The sequence below is a fragment of the Erpetoichthys calabaricus genome, chromosome 5, assembly GCF_900747795.2.
Source record: "Erpetoichthys calabaricus chromosome 5, fErpCal1.3, whole genome shotgun sequence".
NCBI lineage: Eukaryota > Metazoa > Chordata > Cladistia > Polypteriformes > Polypteridae > Erpetoichthys > Erpetoichthys calabaricus.
The window spans coordinates 240,893,704-240,916,551 of NC_041398.2; the positions used below are offsets into that span (position 1 = coordinate 240,893,704).

At 36.3% G+C, this 22,848-nt stretch overlaps 1 protein-coding gene across 3 annotated transcripts in view; it reads left to right on the plus strand.

The window, feature by feature from the left end:
• The window catches only part of lrba (LPS responsive beige-like anchor protein), an 830,448-nt gene that overhangs the window by 162,851 nt on the left and 644,749 nt on the right, over positions 1–22,848 (plus strand). For 2 of the 3 annotated variants that reach the window (XM_051928096.1, XM_051928098.1), the window contains exons 30-32: positions 10,868–11,037; positions 18,198–18,270; positions 21,190–21,323. In XM_051928096.1, the coding sequence (XP_051784056.1) occupies positions 10,868–11,037; positions 18,198–18,270; positions 21,190–21,323 (377 nt within the window). The remainder of the gene's footprint in view (positions 1–10,867; positions 11,038–18,197; positions 18,271–21,189; positions 21,324–22,848) is intronic. The other variant, XM_051928097.1, reaches the window with a different exon arrangement.

Consider the following 22,848-nt stretch of genomic DNA (forward strand, 5'->3'; position numbering starts at 1 on the left):
AAAACAGTGACAAATTACTTGCACAGAAGAAAATTTCAAAATACAGTACAGTTTGAATTTATTAGTTGTTGTTAATGATCACATTCTGCTACTTAATAACAGAAACATCACAATTCAGTTTCATAATTCTACATTTTATTGACTTTACTGTTGTCGGTTTTAAATGTAATAAATATATTTTCACTTTTAGGCCAAAAATCAATATACTGTAGTGCTAATGTTATTCAAGGCTTTATTTGTAAAAATGTGTTTTTTATTTGTTTTACTATTTTGTTAAAAAAACATCTGTAGTTGTAAGGAGACATATAGTATTCTCATGCTTGACCTTAACCCTGACTTCCAGAATATAAGATTATCATTTAATCCACTATGCTAGTTAAGCAGTATAGCACTAAACGTCTTGTTTGAAAGTAGCACCTGAACAAGTTAAATTTGTAACGACGTTTGCAAAGAAATTACATTATAGTCATACTTCTAGTAGCTACAATGTACTATGTTCATATTTACAATATTTAGATCCTTATTGGTAATCATTATGTAGATTGGCAATTCCATATTATTTCCTGTAACAAGCACAAGTGTTCAGAAAAAGTGTAAAGCATTATATTTTATAAAATGTTAACTCAATATAGTCAGAACATGCACCTCTAAGTTTTCTTCCTCCATAATAACCATAGCAAGTGATCTTGTTGTTGTAAAATTCTCTATTATTTGATTTAAACATGTACAGTGAGGGATTAAATGAAGCCAATCATTTAACTAAAACAGTATTATCAGTGCCCCCTTTTGTTAATTTTTGTTAGCTAAGTACATAGCACTATAGTCTGCACATGAAATACTGCAAGTAGAGGTCATGCCATGGATTTGTAGTGGCTGTATTGTACACTAGTGACTAGTTTATCCTTGCGAATTAATAAAAAAAAAAAAAAAAGTTATTCCTTTTGTTTTTGGCTGTCATTTAAAGTGAGATCCTTGTCCTTGCACATGTTTTATTACATTCACACAGATACATGATCTTTCATCACCTTCAAAAATGAATATGTGTCAATGTTTTAGTATTTTGTTGCTTCATTGACTGAGTTGCCATTTGTATATACTGTATTATTTATCTTGGAGTATCTTGTTTGTTTACTAATCTTAGTATTAGCATTTTTACCAGTTAATGGTAAGTTAAACTTTTGACAGGTTGGCAAGTTAATGTACCGCAATATTTTTTTCTTTTATTGAGCTTAGTTATTTTGTAAAGTTTTAAGATCATTTGTGTTCTCATATTCAGAACTTCAACATTGCAAATAGAAAATAGTTTAATTAAAAAAATGTACTAAATTAGTAGCCTTTTGATGAAATGTATAAATGTTATTTTAGAAGAACAAAAGAAAAAGAGTGCTGCACAAAAAAAGTGTCCAGTACACATTGGAATGTGTCCAGACACTTTCTTATAGCATGTCATTTTTATTTACATGTGTGCTTTTTCATCTCATCCTTTGTGCATCGTAAGGCTTCATGTAAAAACCATTCTTGACTAGAAATATAAATTCTTCTCCCAATGGAAATTCAAAGCTACATGTAGGGCAGTGGGAAATTTTGTAGAAACAGACATCAAGATGTGCTACAGGATGGAGGAGGTCTGTTTTAGATTTAAGCCATTGTTATGTAGCAGTCACAAAGCTCTGTGAGCTTAGTAGGTTTAGAAAAAGGCACCTAGTTAAAGGTTTTTCTCATGTTGTTGAAAAGGTACTTGCTTGAGTATCTCTGGGAATTTCAAGGCATCCCTCTGATCCTCTATTTATCTGAGGAATGCTTTGTCAGAAATCAGAAATCTCCTCATATCTTAGGGATTATCAACCTTTGCTTGCCAGCTTCTGCTGGACAGCATAGAGTAACAGCTAAGTAAAAGAAGCCTGCTGGATCTTGTAGCCTTTCCCAAATAAAAAGGTGTGTGCTTTCATTCCCATCCAAAGTCTGTGCCTTATCTAACAAGGGGATCCACTCTGGCAGTGAGTAGGTGCCAGAGTGTTTATCTTGATGTCTCCTACGTCTTGTCTGGCACATCAGCTGTTGAAGCTGGATCTGGTTTTCTAGCACAACGAAGTGTGGATTTCAGGCAACACTTCGATAAATGTGTGAGTGTGTGTAGCAACTGAAATCCTGATTCTTTGGTGCTGGCATTTTGCAACATGATGTTTCAACTTTGAGCCATCATAAAAATATATAAATTTTGTTTTTTCTTTATGCATTTAAATGTCAGTACTGTATACACTTTCTTTAGTATTTGTGTGTAACATTAAAAAGTTACGGTATGGGTTTTACCCAAATCTGAATTAAATTGCTCTAGGCTGTCAGTTTGGCTGTGGGCAGGGATTCTGAAGGAATTGCTCAAGTGTAGTATTAGAGAAAGAGAAAAAAAAATCCTAATTTATTGATTCTTGCGCTATTGTATGAAATGTCCATACGCGTGTGTGTGTATGTATGTGTATATATATATATATATATATATATATATATATATATATATATATATATATATATATATATATATATATATATATATATATAATATAATATATACAGTAATCCCTCCTCCATCGCGGGGGTTGCATTCCAGAGCCATCCGCGAAGTAGAAACCATATGTTTATATGGTTATTTTTATATTGTCATGCTTGGGTCACAGATTTGCGCAGAAACACAGGAGGTTGTAGAGAGACAGGAACGTTATTCAAACACTGCAAACAAACATTTGTCTCTTTTTCAAAAGTTTAAACTGTGCTCCATGACAAGACAGAGATGACAGTTCCGTCTCACAATTAAAAGAATGCAAACATATCTTCCTCTTCAAAGGAGTCAGGAGCAGAGACTGTCATAAAGGCAGAGGAAAATCAATAGGGCTGTTTGGCTTTTAAGTATGCGAAGCACCGCGGCACAAAGCTGTTGAAGGCTGCAGCTCACACCCCCTCCTTCAAGAGCACAGAAAGAGAGAGAGAGACAGAGAAAAACAAGCAAGCAAAAATCAATACGTGCCCTTCGAGCTTTTAAGTATGCGAAGCTCCGTGCAGCATGTCGTTTCAGGAAGCAGCTGCACAAAAGATCACAACGTGAAGATAATCTTTCAGCATTTTTAGACGAGCGTCCGTATCGTCTAGGTGTGCGAACAGCCCCCCTGCTCAATCCCCCTACATCAGGATCAGAGAAAGCGCAAGAGAGAGAAAGAGAAAAGTAAGTTGGGTAGCTTCTCAGCCATCTGCCAATAGCGTCCCTTGTATGAAATCAACTGGGCAAACCAACTGAGGAAGCATGTACCAGAAATTAAAAGACCCATTGTCCGCAGAAACCCGCGAAGCAGCGAAAAATCCGCGATATATATTTAAATATGCTTACATATAAAATCCGCGATAGAGTGAAGCCGCGAAAGGCGAAGCGCGATATAGCGAGGGATTACTGTATTTATTTATTTATGGGCGGAGTGGTGGCTTTGAGGCTAAGGATTTGTGCTAGTATCCAGAAGGTTGCCGGTTCGAATCCCTGTCACTGCCAAAAGAGATTCTACTCTGCTGGGCCCTTGAGCAAGGCTCTTAACCTGTAATTGCTCCAGGGGCGCTGTACAATGGCTGACCCTGCGCTCTGACCCCAAGGGGGTATGTGAAAACTAACAAATTCCTAATACAAGAAATTGTATAAGGCGAAATAAAGAACAAAAAAAAAAAAAAGAGGAGGAGTCAAGCTAAAGGTAGAAAATGGGATTTATTAGAGAATGGAACGAACCTTAACAAAACTGATAGTGTCATTTCTCAATGACCTGCCTGGAAGTGCCTGAATTCCATCAGAATAGGTTTTGTGTTGTCCGCGCAACCACTCGTGCACCCAAATTATTGTTGAACACTACATGCTGAAGGGTACTACAGTCACTAGTGCTTGACAGATTCTCCATGGCTATAGTTTTCATACTATTTAGCTGTATTTTCCAAAGCAATGTGTGACATGTTTTAATTTAGCTTACTTTTCAATGATGTTTAGTGAAAGTTGTCTGTCATTTGCTGTTAGCGTGGCTTCTGTAACTGATGGTCAATTATGGCTCAGGAAATGTGCTGAAGCTTTGATATTTGCTTTCAGTTCTAGAGGGTGAAGCTGACTGTTGGAAGAAAAGACCAACAAAATTCACAGATTCAGATGCCAACAGCAAAAGGATACTTGCACATGTGTACAAATCAATGCTCTTTCCTAACCAAATTTACAACTGTGTGCTTTTAAAAAATATATAATATACTGACAACTGTATGCTGACATGTGCATTGTGCACAAAAACAAGTGTGGTGCAAATCAAAGTTAATTATAAACACTAGTTTTAGTTTTTACTTTCTTGTTTTTATTTAGCTCTAGTTTTCATTTTTATTGACAGGAATAATACTGGATTGACTAAATATATCCGTTTTTATTGTTTGTAATGCATACTGTAATGAGCACAATGATGGAAGTATTTATATTTTACCATCACATTGTAGAACTGACAGATTGCTAAGTTCTATCAAGTCAAACCTCCCAGATGTTGGGTGCCACCCAAAACAACAAACCTGCTGCTAAGCACCAGGACAAGTCAAGCCTTACCTTCCATTGTCCCCTCACCAGATGTTCTTAAGTTGTCCAACTGCCGACGTGTGGCCTCCTATTTGTGATGCTTTTTCCCATATGTTAATCATTAGGCCCCCTGACTCTTGCCTTACGTTTATTTGTTTTATTGAAAGATTTTAAGAAACATTTTTCTTTTTTTCCAAAAAAATATTTACTTATATTATTTAACTGTTGTCATGTTTGTTGTTAGAAGCACCATACTGTGTTGTGAAGCCTGTATTACCTACTGTGTGGATCAAGTAGGTGATCTGATCTCTAATTAAGGATGGATGTGGCAGAAAGGGGTTTATCTTCGACAGTGTTATTTAGTGCGCCATTCCTGGCTGGGACAAAATAAAATTAGTAGTATTAACATATTATTATTTGTGATTTAACCCTTTGCGGTCGTTAGGCCAGAAAACTGGCCTTAGTAAAAAGTGCGCTATAGGTCGTCAGGCCACCGCTGGTGGCCCTGCAAGTTTCTGACCGATTTGCACAGTCGCCTGGTCGAGAAAAGTGGCCTGTGTTATTCCTATGTGCTTGAAAAAAATAACTGCTGTAATTATTGGCGTTTTTTCAATAATTAATTACGACTAATGTAGCGTGACGTTGAAAATTAAATACGACTGCAAAGGGTTAAGCATGTAGTAGTTCATAATACATTTAGGGAATATAGAAATGTTGTAATGCTAACAAAAAAAATGTCAGACTCACAGAATGATTGTGCTTTAATGAATGATTTAAATTTAAATTTTAATTCTATTTTTAATTTATTATTTGCACTTCATGTTGTTACACTGTGGACCCTGAGTGTCGCAATTTCGTCTGTCTGTATACTTGTATATGGTTGAGATGACAATAAAGTTCATTTTGATTGTTCTTACTGTGAGTGTAACCTTAGTATTAAATTTTCTTTCTTGCCATCACCATAAAGAATGAGGAGGAAGGAGGCATCAAGGGGGTACAATAGAAGCTCTCCTGTTATTATTGCTTAGGTGTTATTACTTTAGGTTGAAGGCAGTAAAAAATATGTCAACTAATTAAAAAATACTTCTACTCAATTGTTCTAGATCATCTCTTCACCTCTTGTTAACATTTGTTAATTAGTGTTTTGTTTTTGAATAAGACAATAGTTGCTAGCATTCATAAATTAAATTTTCAACAGCTGCAAATATTTTATTTATTTTTTATTTTTGGGGCAGTGGTATAGTATGAATGAATGTGGAATTGCTTATGCTTGTAATTTATCACATCTCTATAAACTTTTGTTTTTTGGGTATAATTTCGTGTGTGTGTATAATAGTGAAGGTTTAGATTAGCTGGATTTGAATTTTTGTCTTGAGTGATTGTTAGTCTGAATGCTGAATGATTTTAAACTTATTTCTTACTCATTTTCTCCATATTATAGTGCACCAAGGCAAGGGAATTATAAAATGAAGTTTCAGTGTTATAAAGCTTTAAATGCTTATGTTTTTTTTTCTTTAAATGTAGACCTTGAAAATAGATTTTTTTCCCTTCATTGTTTAAAACCATTAAGGGAATTATTATTGAATATCTTTGTGCTTACTGCTTTAGAAGATGTAATTAGGTAAATATTCCTTTCAATGTGGAACATTTTAGGCGTATGGATAATGCAAGGTAATTAAAATAAGCACTGCTTGGGGAGTGAAATCTATTGGCAGTATGCTTTACCTAATTAGTTGGTGTCTTGAAGCTTTCTGGAAGATTTGCCTATTTTAAGGAGCCCTCATTATATCTGTTTTAATTGAGTGTGCTTGAAGTTTGTTAACAAAAACAGAATTTCTATTGTGCCATTTCAGTTATTCACAATCTTTTTATTATAAACTTTATGGCACTTCAGGCAGCAAGACTGTTTTCTTATACCACTATTTCTTTTGTAATTAGAATGAAAAATACTACAAAATAAAAAAAATCTCATTAAATTTAGTTTGGATTTATTTGTCTTAAATAAGACAAACCCTTTATTATTCTCACTTTTTTTTGCTACACATTTTTCATTCTTTGCTAATAGAATTGTGTGATCAGATTAATATGGTGATTTTGTGGAGATTACTTTTTGGGAATGTTGGAAATGTGATAAATTCCACTTAAGTTACTCATGTCGAGTGTAGGCTGCACTTTCATAGAAACTTCCTGCGTAGTTATTACTTAAAGCTGCACTTTATTCAAAATGCCTCTTCTTTGTCATCACTGCCTTTTTTTCCCTCCCTTAACAAGGTGTAACAGAATGCTATGGCAGACCAAATTCTTATTCCAGTGTGCTGCTGTTTTTGAGACATTTAAATTGTATGTCTGGTGGTTCTTGTATATCTCAGCACTTCTGTGTTTCTGGACTGATATTTCAAAACATAGCAAAAATTAATTTTGTCATCGTAAATGAAAGTATCTTCTTATATATATGCTACCGTGGCTGTCTGTTTGTCTGTCCAGGATTTTAAGTCACCTGTAGCTCGCAAACTGTTTGAACTTTTGACCTGAAATTTGGTACATATATACTACGTGATGTATACTATCCGCTTTCAGTGTGATGATTGAACTCTAAGGTTATTCCTCTTTTTATTATTTTATTTTATTGTAGAATCAACTCTCGGCAGTGGTCAGCAGGGCGGCCATGTGGCACATGTGTAGGCTCCATTCTCATTCCCTACTACCTTTGCCGTCACTTCCCTTACCTCTTCATATTTTAAATCATTCTTGAGGCAGATTGAAGACTTAAGTATCAGCTTAAGTGAAAAATTAAGGAAAACGTACTAAGCAATTGCAACATAAACACTGACTTAATCAGTTTTAACGCGAAAAGATGCCGACGAAAGAAGAAGTGGCCCGCTAGGTTGGAGAAGAAAAGAGCTGCCTAGGAAGCAGCAAGCGCATCAACCTCTGAGCAAACGAATGCTAAACATACAGAGAAAGAAGGAAAACTAGGAATGCTCAAGTCAACTGTATTCACTGCACGTTATCGTTACTGGTGTTAGATATTAGTTGTTTATAAATGATTTTATCCTTTTGTCCTCATTTACACTTGTTGATTTTTTCATCTATATACATTACCAGTCAAAGTTTTAGACTACCTCAGATTTTTCAGTTTTTATGGAAATGCACACAGTTTAGTATCTTAATGTTTCATGAAATCAAACCATAGAACAAATAAAAAAAATGGCAAATAAAAAAATAAGTCAAGGAATCATGAAGTGTACAGAGTTGTATTCAATTTTTTTTTTATTCATCAAAGTAGCCACCTTTTGCTGATAACAGCCAAACTGTGGTAACCCTTTGGATTCTGTATGCCAGTCACTCTGTCTCCAGCAAAAGAACCCCAGACCATCACACTTCCTCCTCCATGTTTGACAGTTAGTCAGACCATTCTTTCACTAACTCAGCAGCATACACACACCCTGTGTGATGAACTGAAGATGTCAAATTTTCATTCATCAGTCCATAAAACGTTCTTCTAGTCTGCAGGAGTGTATGCCCCAAGCCTTGCTTTCTTATTTTGTTGTTTAAGGAATGGCTTTCTTACTGCCACACATCCTGTCAAACTTGCAGTAGAAAATCTTCTCTTCAAAGTAGAATCAGAGACTTGCTTTTTATGAAAGGTCTGCACGTTTAAGGGTAATAATGCTCTGTCTCATTTAATTTGTTAATTGCTTTTTTCTTGCCATTATCACTGGAATTTAGAACTTTCCACAGTATAATATTGTCCAAGTTGTACTTTAGAGGGTGTAGTAAAACAGTCTGTTACAACTCTGTTTTAAGACAGACAGAGGGGTTTTAAGTAATCATCAGACATTGGACACCTGTACAAATTGTTTGCTTCAGCTTTCAAGGCTTTATTTACTTGAACTGCTGCAGAACATTTGTAGGTTGTAACCGATAAGTGTTTCCCTGAAGAAGGCCCATTTGTAACATTATGAAATTTTCCTTTTTTTTCCATTTTTTACTAACCTAAACTTACCTTTTCACCATTTAAGGCCATTCATTGCATTTCAACTGATTAAATTTGAAGAAAAACTGTAAAAATGGAGATGTGGTACTATTTTCTGCAACTGTAAACACTGTATAACTATTTGTAAGCAGTGGCAGTTTTGTATTTGTCCAACTGTATGCCATTTTATTTTGTTTTTTAGACCACAATATGTATATATGTATGATCTTTAGACATTGAGCACATTATAAGGGCTGAGACCTGTTCAGTTTGCAGACAACCACTTGCTTTCACTTGTTACTGTATATATCTTTCAAAATTAACTTGTATCAAAAAGTACCTGTTTAACAATTTATTAATTCTGTAAAAATCACTCCCCAAAGGAAATGCATGCATCTTGAAAAATATACCTCCTAGGTACCAAATGAACACGGCTCATCTGTTTGTGCCTTTTCTGTTTTAATGTTAAGTGTTACTTTGTATATGTATACTATTTGAAAATATTCACTTATGTAATTGATCTTTATTAATAATGTAAGGGAGACACTTCCTGGGGAGTATTTTATAGGTCTGGTTCTAGATAGTTGAATTTCAAATGGAAATGTTCAACAGCCTGCTTTTCATTCAACGAGTTGCTGAAAACTACAGTCCAAACGAGAATAACATCTTTCTGTGCTATTATGCCAATATGTGCTGGTGCTTTATTCAAGCAATCTTGCCCACTATTCTATAAATGATTAGTAAAGCGATTGAATTACCATTCATTACTGCTGGAAGTATTTATAATTTCTAATGCAATGAATCCAGTGTTGTTGACTAATGGTGAATGAACCCCACTCAATTCACTTCTTTCAGTGAAGACGCAGAAATGCATTGGGAAGTTTGGTGAACACTGCTAAATGCAAGTTAATAAGGAAGGAGAAACTATGCCAGATCAAGTATTGTGGCCAAAATATGACTTGAGTTGTGAGGCAGCAGTGCCATCGTACCACCCTAGGATAAAATTTTACTCTCAGCCCACTGTACTCAAAGTTGTTTATCTCTCTCTGTGTCTCCCAAGCTCCTGCCACTTTGATTAACTAATACTCACAGAACTTGTGATGCAAGGCATTAGCATTATATTCTTTAGGGGAAGGTTAGCTGTCCCAGTCACTACCCCCATCAACTGTACATAGTGAGGAGAAAAATATGCTTAATTCAGTAGTGAAGGCACAAATGTACAGTGAATCCATGCAGGACAACTTATGTCATGCCATAGTATTCTCATTATGGACAGCTATATCTACCCCTCCAAAGATAATACTGTATTTTTATTTATTTATTTTTAAAGCTTATATGGGGTGTAAAACTAGTGTAGTACTGGACCATGTTTCATGAAATTTGCTGTGAAAAACACTTCTGTTGAATTTCATTGATCAACAGTATTGGTATGAAAAAGGTTTAATGAAAAGAATCTAAATATTGACACTCTTGAATATGTTTATTAGATGAAGATGTGTATACTGAGAAGGGCACAATACTTTCCATTGAGTGTGGCATTGCATTGTTGTGCATCACACATTTTTGGAATTCAAGCAAGAACCTACTCCTAATAAGTAGGTTGGCTGGACCAGGCAAGGGGTCGCCCACATAACACCTGGCTGCGGCAGGTAGAGGGTCATTTTCAGAGGGTGGGACTGGACCATGTGTCTGCCTCGGGGGTTGCCAACCAAGATCCCGAGTGGCGCTGTATCAGTGTATGCTCCCCAACCTGACTTGATCCTCCTGTCAAGTTAGACCACAGTTTATTACAAATCAAAGCATTGTTTTGGCTCATTTTTACCCAGGCATTTTTGTTTTGCTTTATATATATTTTTTATTGTAGCTCCCTGTGTGTGTGTGTGTGTTTTTTTTTTTTTTTTAATAATTGTATGCTTCTGTGATTATGACTTGGAATTTTTTTTTTTTTTTTGCATCTTATGACTTTTCAGGGTTGTTTCCTTTTGCACTGTTGAATATGCTGTTTTTTAGTAATTTTTATTTATTTTTTTTAGATAGTTTTGTTTTTAAAATTAATATTTGCGTGTTTTGTATAAGTATAGACCATGTACTATTTAAAAATTGCAGGATTCTGACAGGTGAAGAATCCGTTCCCATTCATGTATATTTATCAAAAGAATTAACCTTTTACTTTTTCCTTTCACATCTGCCTTCGTAGTCAGCTATAATTTATGATGTGGTCTGTTGTACAGTTTCATCTTGTGTGCTAAAATACAGTATGTATGAGAATATATACAGTATTCTGTAATAACTAACATCTGTGCTGATGATCAATCTTTTAGGAGTGTTGTTGTAGCTCCCAAGAAGACGAGTGGAGCACCTACCAGTACAGTATCTGTGGCCACCAGTATACCGGCAGCAGCCCCAGCTCCCACTAGTACTGGACCTGTTAATGATGTCAGTGTGGTCTCAACTTCAGAGGCATCTGAACACATTACAGAATCTACGGCTGGTAAGTTGAACTTAAATGTTCTCTGCTCCTATAGTAGTATCTCTGTTTCATGATCTTGCTCTGTCTGCTTTTCCCACTTACTTACAAAATGTTGACCCTTTTAGAAGTGTAGCTATAGTTGTAGCTGAGCTTCATCAAGCTGACATCTGTCAAAGTTATAATCTTTTTTTTGCCTGTAAACAAGCAACTTGGGACAGGACTGTGGATTCCAAGGCAAGATCAAAGCTTACATTCATTAAGGTCTTAGCTGATAGCTTTGTCTCTTGCCTGTGGTTTGCTCTTTTTCTTTTCACTATTAACCTTATCAGTAGAGAAGTATTTGTGGATAGGAGGGTAGATTCAGTGCCTCATCTACACGTGCATAATAAACTTAGAGTCATGGACATATTAGCTCTCACTTATTTTTTTAAATGGTCTTAGTTTAATCCTTTTTTTCCTTTTTTTGTGCTGTATAGCATTGTGTATGTTCCAACATATATTTTCTTTTTTTATTCTTACTAATTTTCATTGTGTTTCTGTGTATAACTGGATAAATGATAGTGGTATATAAGTAACATACTAGGAAAGCAAATGGTGCATATTGAGACATGATTCTGCTGTTTGGTTATTATCTGTGGTGTCATTTTCGCAGGCATTAGCTACTTCTGTAAACGGAGAACCAATGATTGAAAATTACAGGAGGAATAAACTGCAAAAATACCTTAGTTATTTTGAACATTAACAATACAATAATAAGCTTAAACTGAACTGAGAAACCATATTTACTTCTAAGTATATGAGCTTTTAAATAGCAGAACATTGTTTCATAATTCTTTTGGAGATTATCAGTTTGTTTACAAGTTACACCGTAGAATAATTAATATTTAAAACAAACCAAATATTTTGTTGCTGTATTAACATAGTTTAAATATTGCATTGGCAATTAGCTCTGTGTTCCTTTTGATGTCAATGCTTGCACCGTGTGTTGCAAGTTTGCAGCATCAAAGATTAAAAGCCTTAGGCTGGCTGGCGATGAAAGCTTTTGGAGGCACTCTGCTTATTAAAAGAAAAGACCCAAACCCGTCTTGAGAAGATATAGACTGGAAAAAGACTGGAAAAGAATAGTGACTTTTAAAGTACAGGATACCATCAGACACGAGGAACACAAGACTAACTCAAAACCTGAATAACAAGCTTCACTCCAGATGCTTGCGACAGTTGTGAGCGGCCCATGAACTTAGCAGAGTTAAGGCTTTTGCACAAACTGTTAACATTTTATTTTCCTGTCAGTATTAAAAGCAAAATGAAAAAGTACTACAATGTGTGCATTAAATAAAAAATAGGAAGACAGCAGTTATAGAAACATACTCCTCTGCTCACACGGTTAATAGAATACTCCCGAAATGATACACTTGCATTTTCTCCCTATCAGCTATGAAACAGATAACTTTTGCACTTAAAGTGAAGTTAGAAATTGAATTACTGGTTGGCTGAATGTCCTTGAAACCCTTCAACTGTTTAAGGAATTATAGTAGTTTATGCTATCTATATTACTATATACTCAGTTTTTTTTTTTCCTTCTTCTTCCTTTGCATCTTTTCCCACTTCTGTGTGGGGTCGATATGCTTGATCAACCTTCTTTATACAGCTCGGTCCTGCACCGCCTCACCAGTCAGGCCCTTTTCCTTCAGATATTCTTTTACTTTATCCATCCACCTCTGCTTTAGCCTCCCCCTCTTTCTCTTTCCCTGCACTTCCATTCTCACTCGTCTTTTGCACATACATTCATTATCTTCTCATCACATGTCAATACCACTTCCGTCTACTTTCCTGTACTTTCTAAGATATCTCTCCCACTTTTTTTTAATATTTTGTACAAAATACAATAAATCTTTATTTAATATTTTACCTTTCATAGTGGAGATTGTATTGTAGAGTGCTGCGAAACACCCCCAAGTGACCTATAGTTATGCATTAAATACATTATAGCATTACCCTCAGTGTAGTTTGAATCAGTGTCCTAATTTCTTGAAACACCTTATCCACTCCTAAAAATATAATGCTTTACCAAGATGTTGAAGTGTTTCTGATTTTTTTGATTACAGAATATTTGCATTGCTGCTCTTATGTAATCATTTGTATACTTTTTAATGTATCTTACACAGAGTTATGTTAGAGCTCCTGTTGGTCTATAAGTAGGGGAGTAATGTTGATTAGACATCTGTGATATTTTTTTTTTTTTTTTTTTTTTTACACAGGATTTTATTTGTACTGTACCAAGACTATTGTTCCCCATGATAATACACTAGAGAAAGCAATACACAAGAAGAGTGGATTTAGCTATTTTGTTTTCTTCATGTCTGGGTCGGTTTTCTCAATGCTTTTCCAGTTATTCACCCACATCTCCGTAGCATAGGTTAATTGATGACTTCTAATTGGAGTGATTATGAATATGCGCATGTGTGTTCCTAAAGTGGACTGACACACTTTTCGGGGTTGTTTCCCCACTGTGTGTCCTGTGTTACCTGATTTTGACTCTGGCTCCTCCACAACCTAGGTCTTCAATTCAGATGCTTAGATACGTGTGAGGGTGTTTTAGAAAACGGTCTTGTGAACAAAAATGGAAGAGGTGTATAACAATACTTTTGTAAAAATACATACAGCTGGATGACCTGACATTTGGATTATGTGACACAAGTAATGAGATTTTTTTTATGATGCACTTTTTGATATTGTTGGCTGTTTTCTAGCATTGGTCACCATAGACCACTATTATATCAAACTTTTATTTCTGTTCTGCATGAAAAAGTTATATTTTTTTTCTCGTCAATCACTGCAATCTGTGTGGAATAAGTGACATTAATTATAATTGTTGGATGGAGTAGTTCTTTAATTGAACTAGAGAAGATAGTTATGCAAAAAGAGAGGCGGGGGGCTAACACACTTATTCTCAAAATGAGGATCTCCGATATATGTTTTGTGTACACTACTGATTTAAGTCCTCTTTCTACCAGGCACCCCCATTCACTGTTAGCCTAAAGGTTATATATATATATATATATATATATATATATATATATATATATATATATATATATATATATATAGCTAGCAGAAATGGACATTAACATCTTCCATAAGATTACCATAGTGATTTTTACAGCAGCATACATGGAGGGAATAAACATGTGGTCTGGTAATAATGCGACAGCAAAAGAATGGATGGATGGATAGATACTTTACTAATCCCAAGGGGAAATTCACATACTCCAGCAGCAGCATACTGATAAAAGCAATATTAAATTAAAGAGTGAGAAAAATTCAGGTATAACAGACAGTAACTTTGTATAATGCTTACATTTACCCTGCTGGGTGGAATTGAAGAGTCGCATAGTGTGGGGAAGGAACGATCTCCTCAGTCTGTCAGTGGAGCAGGATGGTGACAGCAGTCTGTCGCTGAAGCTGCTCCTCTGTCTGGAGATGATCCTGTTCAGTGGATGCAGTAGATTCTCCATGATTGACAGGAGTCTGCTCAGCGCCCATCGCTCTGCCACGGATGTCAAACTGTCCAGCTCCGTGCCAACAATAGAGCCTGCCTTCCTCACCAGTTTGTCCAGGCGTGAGGCGTCCCTCTTCTTTATGCTTCCTCCCCAGCACACCACCGCATAGAAGAAGGTGCTTGCCACAACCGTCTGATAGAACATTTGCAGCATCTTGTTGCAGATGTTGAAAGACGCCAGCCTTCTAAGGAAGTATAGTCGGCTCTGCCCTCTCTTGCACAGAGCATCAGTATTGGCAGTAGAGTCCAATTTATCATCCAGCTGCACTCCCAGGTGTTTATAGGTCTGCACCCTCTGCACACAGTCACCTCTGATGATCACGGGGTCCATGAGGGGCCTGGTCCTCCTAAAATCCACCACCAGCTCCTTGGTTTTGCTGGTGTTCAGGTGTAGGTGGTTTGAGTCGCACCATTTAACAAAGTCCTTGATTAGGTCCCTATACTCCTCCTCCTCCTCCTGCCCACTCATGATGCAGCCCACGATAGCAGTGTCGTCAGCGAACTTTTGCATGTGGCAGGACTCCGAGTTGTATTGGAAGTCTGATGTATATAGGCTGAACAGGACCGGAGAAAGCACAGTCCCCTGCGGCGCTCCTGTGCTGCTGACCACAATGTCAGACCTGCCGTTCCCGAGATGTACATACTGAGGTCTGTCTGTAAGATAGTTCACGATCCATGCCACCTGGTATGAATCTACTCCCATCTCTGTCAGCTTGTCCCTAAGGAGCAGAGGTTGGATGGTGTTGAAGGCACTAGAGAAGTCTAAAAACATAATTCTTACAGCACCACTGCCTCTGTCCAAGTGGGAGAGGGATCGGTGTAGCATATAGATGATGGCATCCTCTGCTCCCACCTTCTCCTGGTATGCGAACTGCAGAGGGTCGAGGGCGTGGCGGACCTGTGGCCTCAGGTGGTGAAGCAGCAGCCGCTCCATGGTCTTCATCACATGTGACGTCAGGGTGACAGGCCGGAAGTCATTCAGCTCACTAGAACATGATACCTTTGGGACTGGGGTGATGCATTTGCAGGATCTTACCTTTAATGGAGCTATACTGTGTGCTTCAGGGCAAAATATAAGTTAAAGACAAATGCTCCCCCCCCCTCCTTTTCTGTCAACTTTCCTGTGTGGAGTACTACTAAACACATGGGAAAGGCTGACTTATTTGTTGATTTCTTCACTGGAGTGTAATACATATAAAATATTCCCCTGGGAATGGAGGACTAGAATCCCTGCAAACAATTAGCCACTTTACCATTGTGAAGCATCATCGTTCTTTTCCACTTTAGCTTTGTTTTCTGTACCAGGGAGCATTTAGCTAGCACATACTTCACTTGGATGGTATATGAAGAATTATAGTAAATCTCCCTGTCCTAAAAGTAGTGTTTGTAGCATTACTCTAGCAAAGATGGGCACCATATTTGAGATGTCATGTCTACATCTGGGACAGACAAAAATCTTTCAGTTTTTTTTGTTTAAATAAATCATGGTAAAGAAGTGTAGAAATTTAGCTGAAGAAGTATATAATGGAAAAATCTAAACAGCATGCCTTGCTTTTTATCCAACATAGAGCCCAGCGGAGACTTGGCTTTAGGCTTTGATTTTGTGCTCCCCACTGCCACATATCTTTGATCCTACTCTCAGTAGCAGTTGCAGATTATGATAAACCTTTCTGTTTAGTCAAACTACTTAATGTGCTACACCTCTTAACGCTAGATGTTATCCAGTGTATCCTGCAGACAGGCTTATTGAAGCTTCTTCTTCATGATTTCTGCCAGATGTGGCAACAATGATGCAGTTCAGCATGACAAGATACATGGTGCCATGTTTTTTTTCCTTTCAGGGTGAGATGTTTGTGGCCATTTATTTTAGTTGAATCTACATGAAAAAAGAGTATTCTTTTGCCTGTGACTATCCCTAAGTGATACTCGCCTCAAAAATCTTTCTGCTTTCAGTCACTTACATGATATGTTTCAAATCAATGTAGTTTTCTCGCTCACTTAAGCTACATTTAAATCCATTCTACTGGAGGAATACTTGTCTTGTTCAGGCTTCTATTGGGCTATTTTTGAACTGTTACTGTAATGTGTAGGAGTAGAGTGTTGTACCGTGTTAACCATAGATTTATACAGGAGAAAGTAGGGTGAAATGACACCTTTTATTGGCTAACTAAATAGATTACAAATGTAAGCTTTCGATTCAGCTAAGGCCCGTTCATCAGGCAAGGTGTAACCATACAGGAGAAAGTAGGGTGAAATGAAACCTTTTATTGGCTAACTAAATAGATTACAAATGCAAGCTTTCGAGGCAGCTAAGGCCCCTTCATCAGGCGGGAGGGAAAAAGGCAATAGGATTGCAAGCTGAACTTGCCATACCTAGAAAACATTTCATACAGCATTGGCTCTGTTAGGCAGTATGTTATTGGTTATTAGAAATGGCAGAAATGCAAAACACGGAGTGAGGCCAAAGTAGACATGGTTGAAGTTTGTGTGGTATGAATTCACTGTCGTAATCTTCTTTATTTATCTGGTTTGTACAATGCTATATACTGCATACCCTGCTGTTCTTTCTTATATTCTGTAAGTGCCTTGAGCATGGGAAAAGCGCTATATAAATAAAATGAATTGTTATTATTATGATATCTAAAGATTTGGTCTACTCTCAAAGAATACCTAGGACCGGGGTGAGTAGAAGAAATTTTGATTGTGGGCAATCAGCTAACCAGGGTAAACTCAGAAAAGAAAAACATTTGATGATATGATGATGTTGAAAATGAATAAAGAGACAATATTTACTTAACAGCTGTATGTAATTGTAAGAGATTGATGCATTCTTAGTACTTCCCATTAACTACAGCTGTTAGTGCAAAGAAAATTTTCAGTCTCATCCATTCAGAATTTTAGTAGTACTAGGGTGTTGTACCATGTTAGCCATTATGAATGTAGAGTACATCTTGCCTGAAGAAGGGGCCTGAGTTGCCTCGAAAGCTTGCATATTGTAATCTTTTTAGTTAGCCAATAAAAGGTGCCATTTTGATTGAATTTTAGTAGGATATTTTTTGAGTTATTTAAAATTGTCTAATCTTTTATCTAGAGACAACTTAAACTTTCTATTTTAACATTGTAGTATTGCCAACCCATCAGTGATAAACATTTGGTGAAATGACATAAGCAGTGTTCTGTACAAGGTGGGCTGTAGGCAGATAATCCATTTGTGTTTTCTTTCAAGCTCTTGTAATTGTCAGTTAAGCAGGCACTTTGTAGGAGCCAGTTTATCACTTGGAAGATTGATAGAGATAAGTTTACTATAACTTACTTATACATGTTTGAAGTGGCTACTTGAGAAACTTGTCAAAAAGGAGGTGGTGACTGCACACACACACACTCACAATCTGTTCCCAGGTGCTTTCTTAGCATGGTAGTAGTAATGATACAAGACAATTGCTCACAAATGTAAAATTTTTGCATGACATATAAACTTAGGATGCTGATAAAGATATGCATAAAGGGTGATGTATTGCAACAATATACTATTCAAAATATAACCAAAGCATTGGAAATTACATTTGTAATGAATGAAGTCTGTGAATCAAAGCAAAATACTATGATCTTGTTTTTCTTACAGGAGGGGGACCAGCAAATCTACCATCTGTTCCCTCTGTGTCCCCAATGACAGATGATTCAGCTTCAAATATGAGGTAATATCTAACTGATGAGGTTTTGATCAATATTAGTTTTTAACTTTCCCGTTCCTCATTAGAATGCCTTACAAAGTACAGCCTAATGACATTAAAGTGACAGTTTTATTTGTACAGTGACATTTTGAAATGAACTACTCAGTATTTACATATGCTTTCATTATTTTTTGTTTTCAATTCATCTGCATCTGTCTTAATACTTGCAGTTTAGGTACAACATTGGAAATATCAATTATTTAATAATTGAATCATAATGTGAACACCTAGATGTAGCTAGGTAGATAGTGTCACAAAAACGACCAAGAGACATCAAAAAGGTTTGGGGCAGCCACCCATATAATATGCCTTGGCTGCAAAATGAGTAAATTGTTGAGATTTGTTCACAGGTTAGAGTCTGGAAGAGAACTTATGGTATGGAGGCTTTAAAGGCCAGTACAGGAAGTGATGTCATCAATAGCACCAGACCCGAAAGTAACATCTTCAGGACCAGAAGTGACATCTTCAATGGCGCTGGTGCCAGAAGTGATGTTATTAATGGACCCTCCAACCCACAGACAGACAGAACATTATTCGTCCCAAGGAGGAAAGTTGGCTTTTTACAGAAGCTCTTTAAAATAAATACATAAATAGGTATATAAGTAAAGTATGTAAATACATAAATACACACGCACACACACGCTCTTTTGGTTTGAACACACACCAGAATGACTATAAAGCAAGAAAATTAAAAAAAAAAAGAAAACTGACTGACTTGTCAGTCTCTGTCCCAGTGAGGCACTATATACAGATGAATTACTGTTGATACAAAGGAGCCCCCATCTCATTTCTTGACAAAGTTATGCTGAATAATTTGTTGGCTGAAAGTACTCAGTGTTGGTGTATCTGAAAGAGAATGTACAGCATTATTCATAATGACACTCAGTTTCGTTTTAACTCTCTCCTTTGCTACTATCTCCAGGGGGTCCAGAATGTGCCTTTTAACTGAGCTTGCCTTTTTAATAAGGTTATTGATTCAGTGGGCCTCACTTGATAGTTACACCCCATTGCAATTTTTTTTGTATTTAACATATTTCTGGTGATGGTATGGCATAGTAGTTAAGGAACTGGACTCCAAAGTACAAGGTTGGTATTGACTTTCCCAAATGGACCCACTGTGTGAACCTCCGCAAGTCACTTAATCTCCAACAAAGAAACATTAAGTCTTCCTGAGTATTTTTGTTTATAAAGTGCCTTGAGATGGTGTTCACTACAAAAAGATACCATTCAAAATAAAGGTGATTTGATCTGCTTTGTATTGCTTTGCTGTTTCAGCAGACATTTTCAGTCTGACTACGTAAGGTGTTGTTTTTTACCATGGTATGGTTAGCATTGCTTTAATATATGTTTAAAAAAACCCTTCTGTTTGCTATATCAATGCTAGATGCCAGTGCATGAGTGTAATAAACCAACATAGTCAGCAAGTCCATATTAATATTCTGATTAAAGGTTTTCTGAATAGAATAGTAGAATATAGTGCGTCATTGTTGTTACAAAACCTTTCAGCAATTTAAGGTGTTACTGGGCACCATTCTGCTTTTTCCATCATTTTTTTTAAAGCCTAGTTTTACTACATTTGCAATCATTTTTAGCATGTTTCCAATTTGTTTGGTTTTCACTTTTTTTTCAGCATGACACCACATATTTACCTGTTTTAAACTTATGACCTGTAAAATTTAACTTTGATTTAGATTGAACAATTTCAGAAAAAAAAATTTTTTTTAGTAAAGCATTTGTGTTGAAAAATGTGGTTTATTTAGGCTGAAGGAATCAATTGAGTTAAAAATTTATTCTTGATAGTTTCAGCCGTTAATGATTTTTACACTGCACCTGTTTTCATGCCAGGGTGACACAACAGAAGATGAAAATTAAGCTGAAGTTTATCTAACTTAGTAACACTTCCAGTAATCTCAATGGTTTAGAGTTTGTATCTTGTAGAAGAACTAGAGTTAAAAGAATTCAGTAATACCATGGATGACCAGACCAGGGATTAAGAAGCACTCCTCTTTCTGATAAGTTTTGTTTTTAAAACTTCATCAACTTGATGAAAGTTTGTCAATACTGCTCATACTGCAGTTCAGTTTATTTTTGTATTGCTCTCTTTAATGAGTTCAGGTAAAAAACACTGAGAAGCTCTCTGGTTAAATGTAAATACAAACTTTACAGATTGCATACTGAATATACACATAAACATTTTTTTAAACAAAGAGGAAAACAAAATAGTTAGATATTGCTGCACTCTATGTTAATCAGTTTCAATCTATTGTTAAATGCTAAAGTTTGGTATTGTATGAATTAAATCATAATCATAATTAAGTGCACATTGGCCAATCAGTAACTGTTTGCATGTAAGTGTGTCAGTTTAACCATTAGCTTAGTAAATGTGCTTGATAATCTCTGTGACAGTTCTAATAGTTTTGTTACTTAATGTTTTCCATTTGTATGATACACATTCTGGCACAATTAAGGTTGCGAAAAGAGAATCATTCAAGGAAACTGTGTGTTCATGTCATTTACACATGTACGGATTTACTGAAAATTGATTACTTTGTTCTAAAACAAAATTTGAAAATAAAACATCAAAAACTAAATGGTAATTTAGTGTAATTATTATTTGACTTAACTTTGTAATGCAGTTACATTTTTGACCATTAATACAAAATGTTTAAGTTCTCTCCCAAGGGTAGGTGTTGTATGATGTTTTGTTAAATTTGACTTGATTGTATGTAATGTTCTTTGTTGTCTAAGGTAGACTGTTTTTTTTTTTTAATAAAAAAAGTTCTTTCCCAAGATAATACAGCTCCTATATCTCTTAAGAGTTTCCAAATGATATTTTTTGAAAAGTATAATCCATACTTTATATTATTCCTTTTTTCTTTATAGTATTTCTGAGAGACTGGAACATGCTCTTGAGAAAGCAGCACCATTGCTAAGAGAGATTTTTGTGGACTTTGCACCATTTCTTTCTCGTACACTTCTAGGAAGCCATGGACAGGAACTTCTTATTGAAGGTACAAGTAAGTGTTGTGTTTTTGATTAGACTGAGCACATTATCCTAATATTAAATTTGTATATATGCTTTGATCTTTTAAATATTAGTTAAATTGCTGTTTTAGTTGTAAATTTCATTTTTCTGTTTAGTAGCATAATTTTTGGAAGACCGGTTCAGAACATACAGTACTGTGTAAAAGTTTTAGGCAGGTGTGAAAAAATGCTGTAAACAAAGAATGCTTTCAGAAATATAAATAATGATTGTTTACTGTTATTAATTTTCAAAATGCAAAGTGAGCGAACAAAAGAAAAATCTAAATCAAATCAATATTTGGTGTTACTACCTTTTGCCTTCAAACCAGCATCAATTCTTATAGGTACACTTGCACAAAGTCAGGGATTTTGAAGGATTCTAGTCAGGTGTCTGATCAACCAATTCTACCAAACAGGTGCTAATGATCATCAATGTCACACGTAGGTTGAAACACAGTCATTAACTGAAACAGAAACAGCTGTGTAGGAGGCTTAAAACTGGGTGAGGAACAGCCAAACTCTGCTACCAAGGTGAGGTTGTGGAAGACAGTTTCATGTCATGGCAAGATTGAGCACAGCAACAAGACACAAGGTAGTTCTACTGCATCAGCAAAGTCTCTCCCAGACAAAGATTTCAAAGCAGACTGGGGTTTCAAGATGTGCTGTTCAAGCTCTTTTAAAGAAGCACAAAGAAACAGGCAATGTTGAGGATCATAGACGCAGTGGTCGGCCAAAGAAACTTAGTGCAGCAGATGAAAGACACATCAAGCTTATTACCCTTCGAAATCGGAAGATGTCCAGCAGTGCCATCAGCTCAGAACTGGCAGAAACCAGTGGGACCCAGGTACACCCATCTACTGTCCGGAGAAGTCTGGCCAGAAGTGGTCTTCATGGAAGAGTAGCCAAAAAGCCATACCTCTGACGTGGAAACAAGGCCAAGCGACTCAAGTATGCACGAAAACATAGGAACTGGGGTGCAGAAAAATGGCAGCAGGTGCTCTGGACTGATGGGTCAAAATCTGAAATATTTGGCTGTAGCAGAAGGCAGTTTGTTTGTCGAAGGGCTGGAGAGCGGTACAATAATGAGTGTCTGCAGGCAACAGTGAAGCATGGTGGAGGTTCCTTGAACGTTTGGGGCTGCATTTCTGCAAATGGAGTTGGAGATTTGGTCAGGATTAATGGTGTAAAGGTCTGAATACTTGTGTCAAGAGGATGTTTCAGTTTAGTTATTTTAATTTGCAAAAAAAATTCTAAAATCATATTTTCACTCTAGTATTGAGTGCTGCTTGATGTAGGGGGAGAAAAATGACTTTAAACTAGTCTGTAAAATACAATATGTGTAAAAAGTCAAGAAGTCTAAGTACTTTCTGAATCCATTGGATCATTCACACTCTACCTAGAAAATGGCACCTTCAGTGTGATCAGTTGGTTGTAAACTGATCAAGGATGCTTTTATGAGGCCCTTGGCAGCTTTGAAAAAAGCTACTGTTTTCAGAGGCTGAATGAAAAAAAATACAC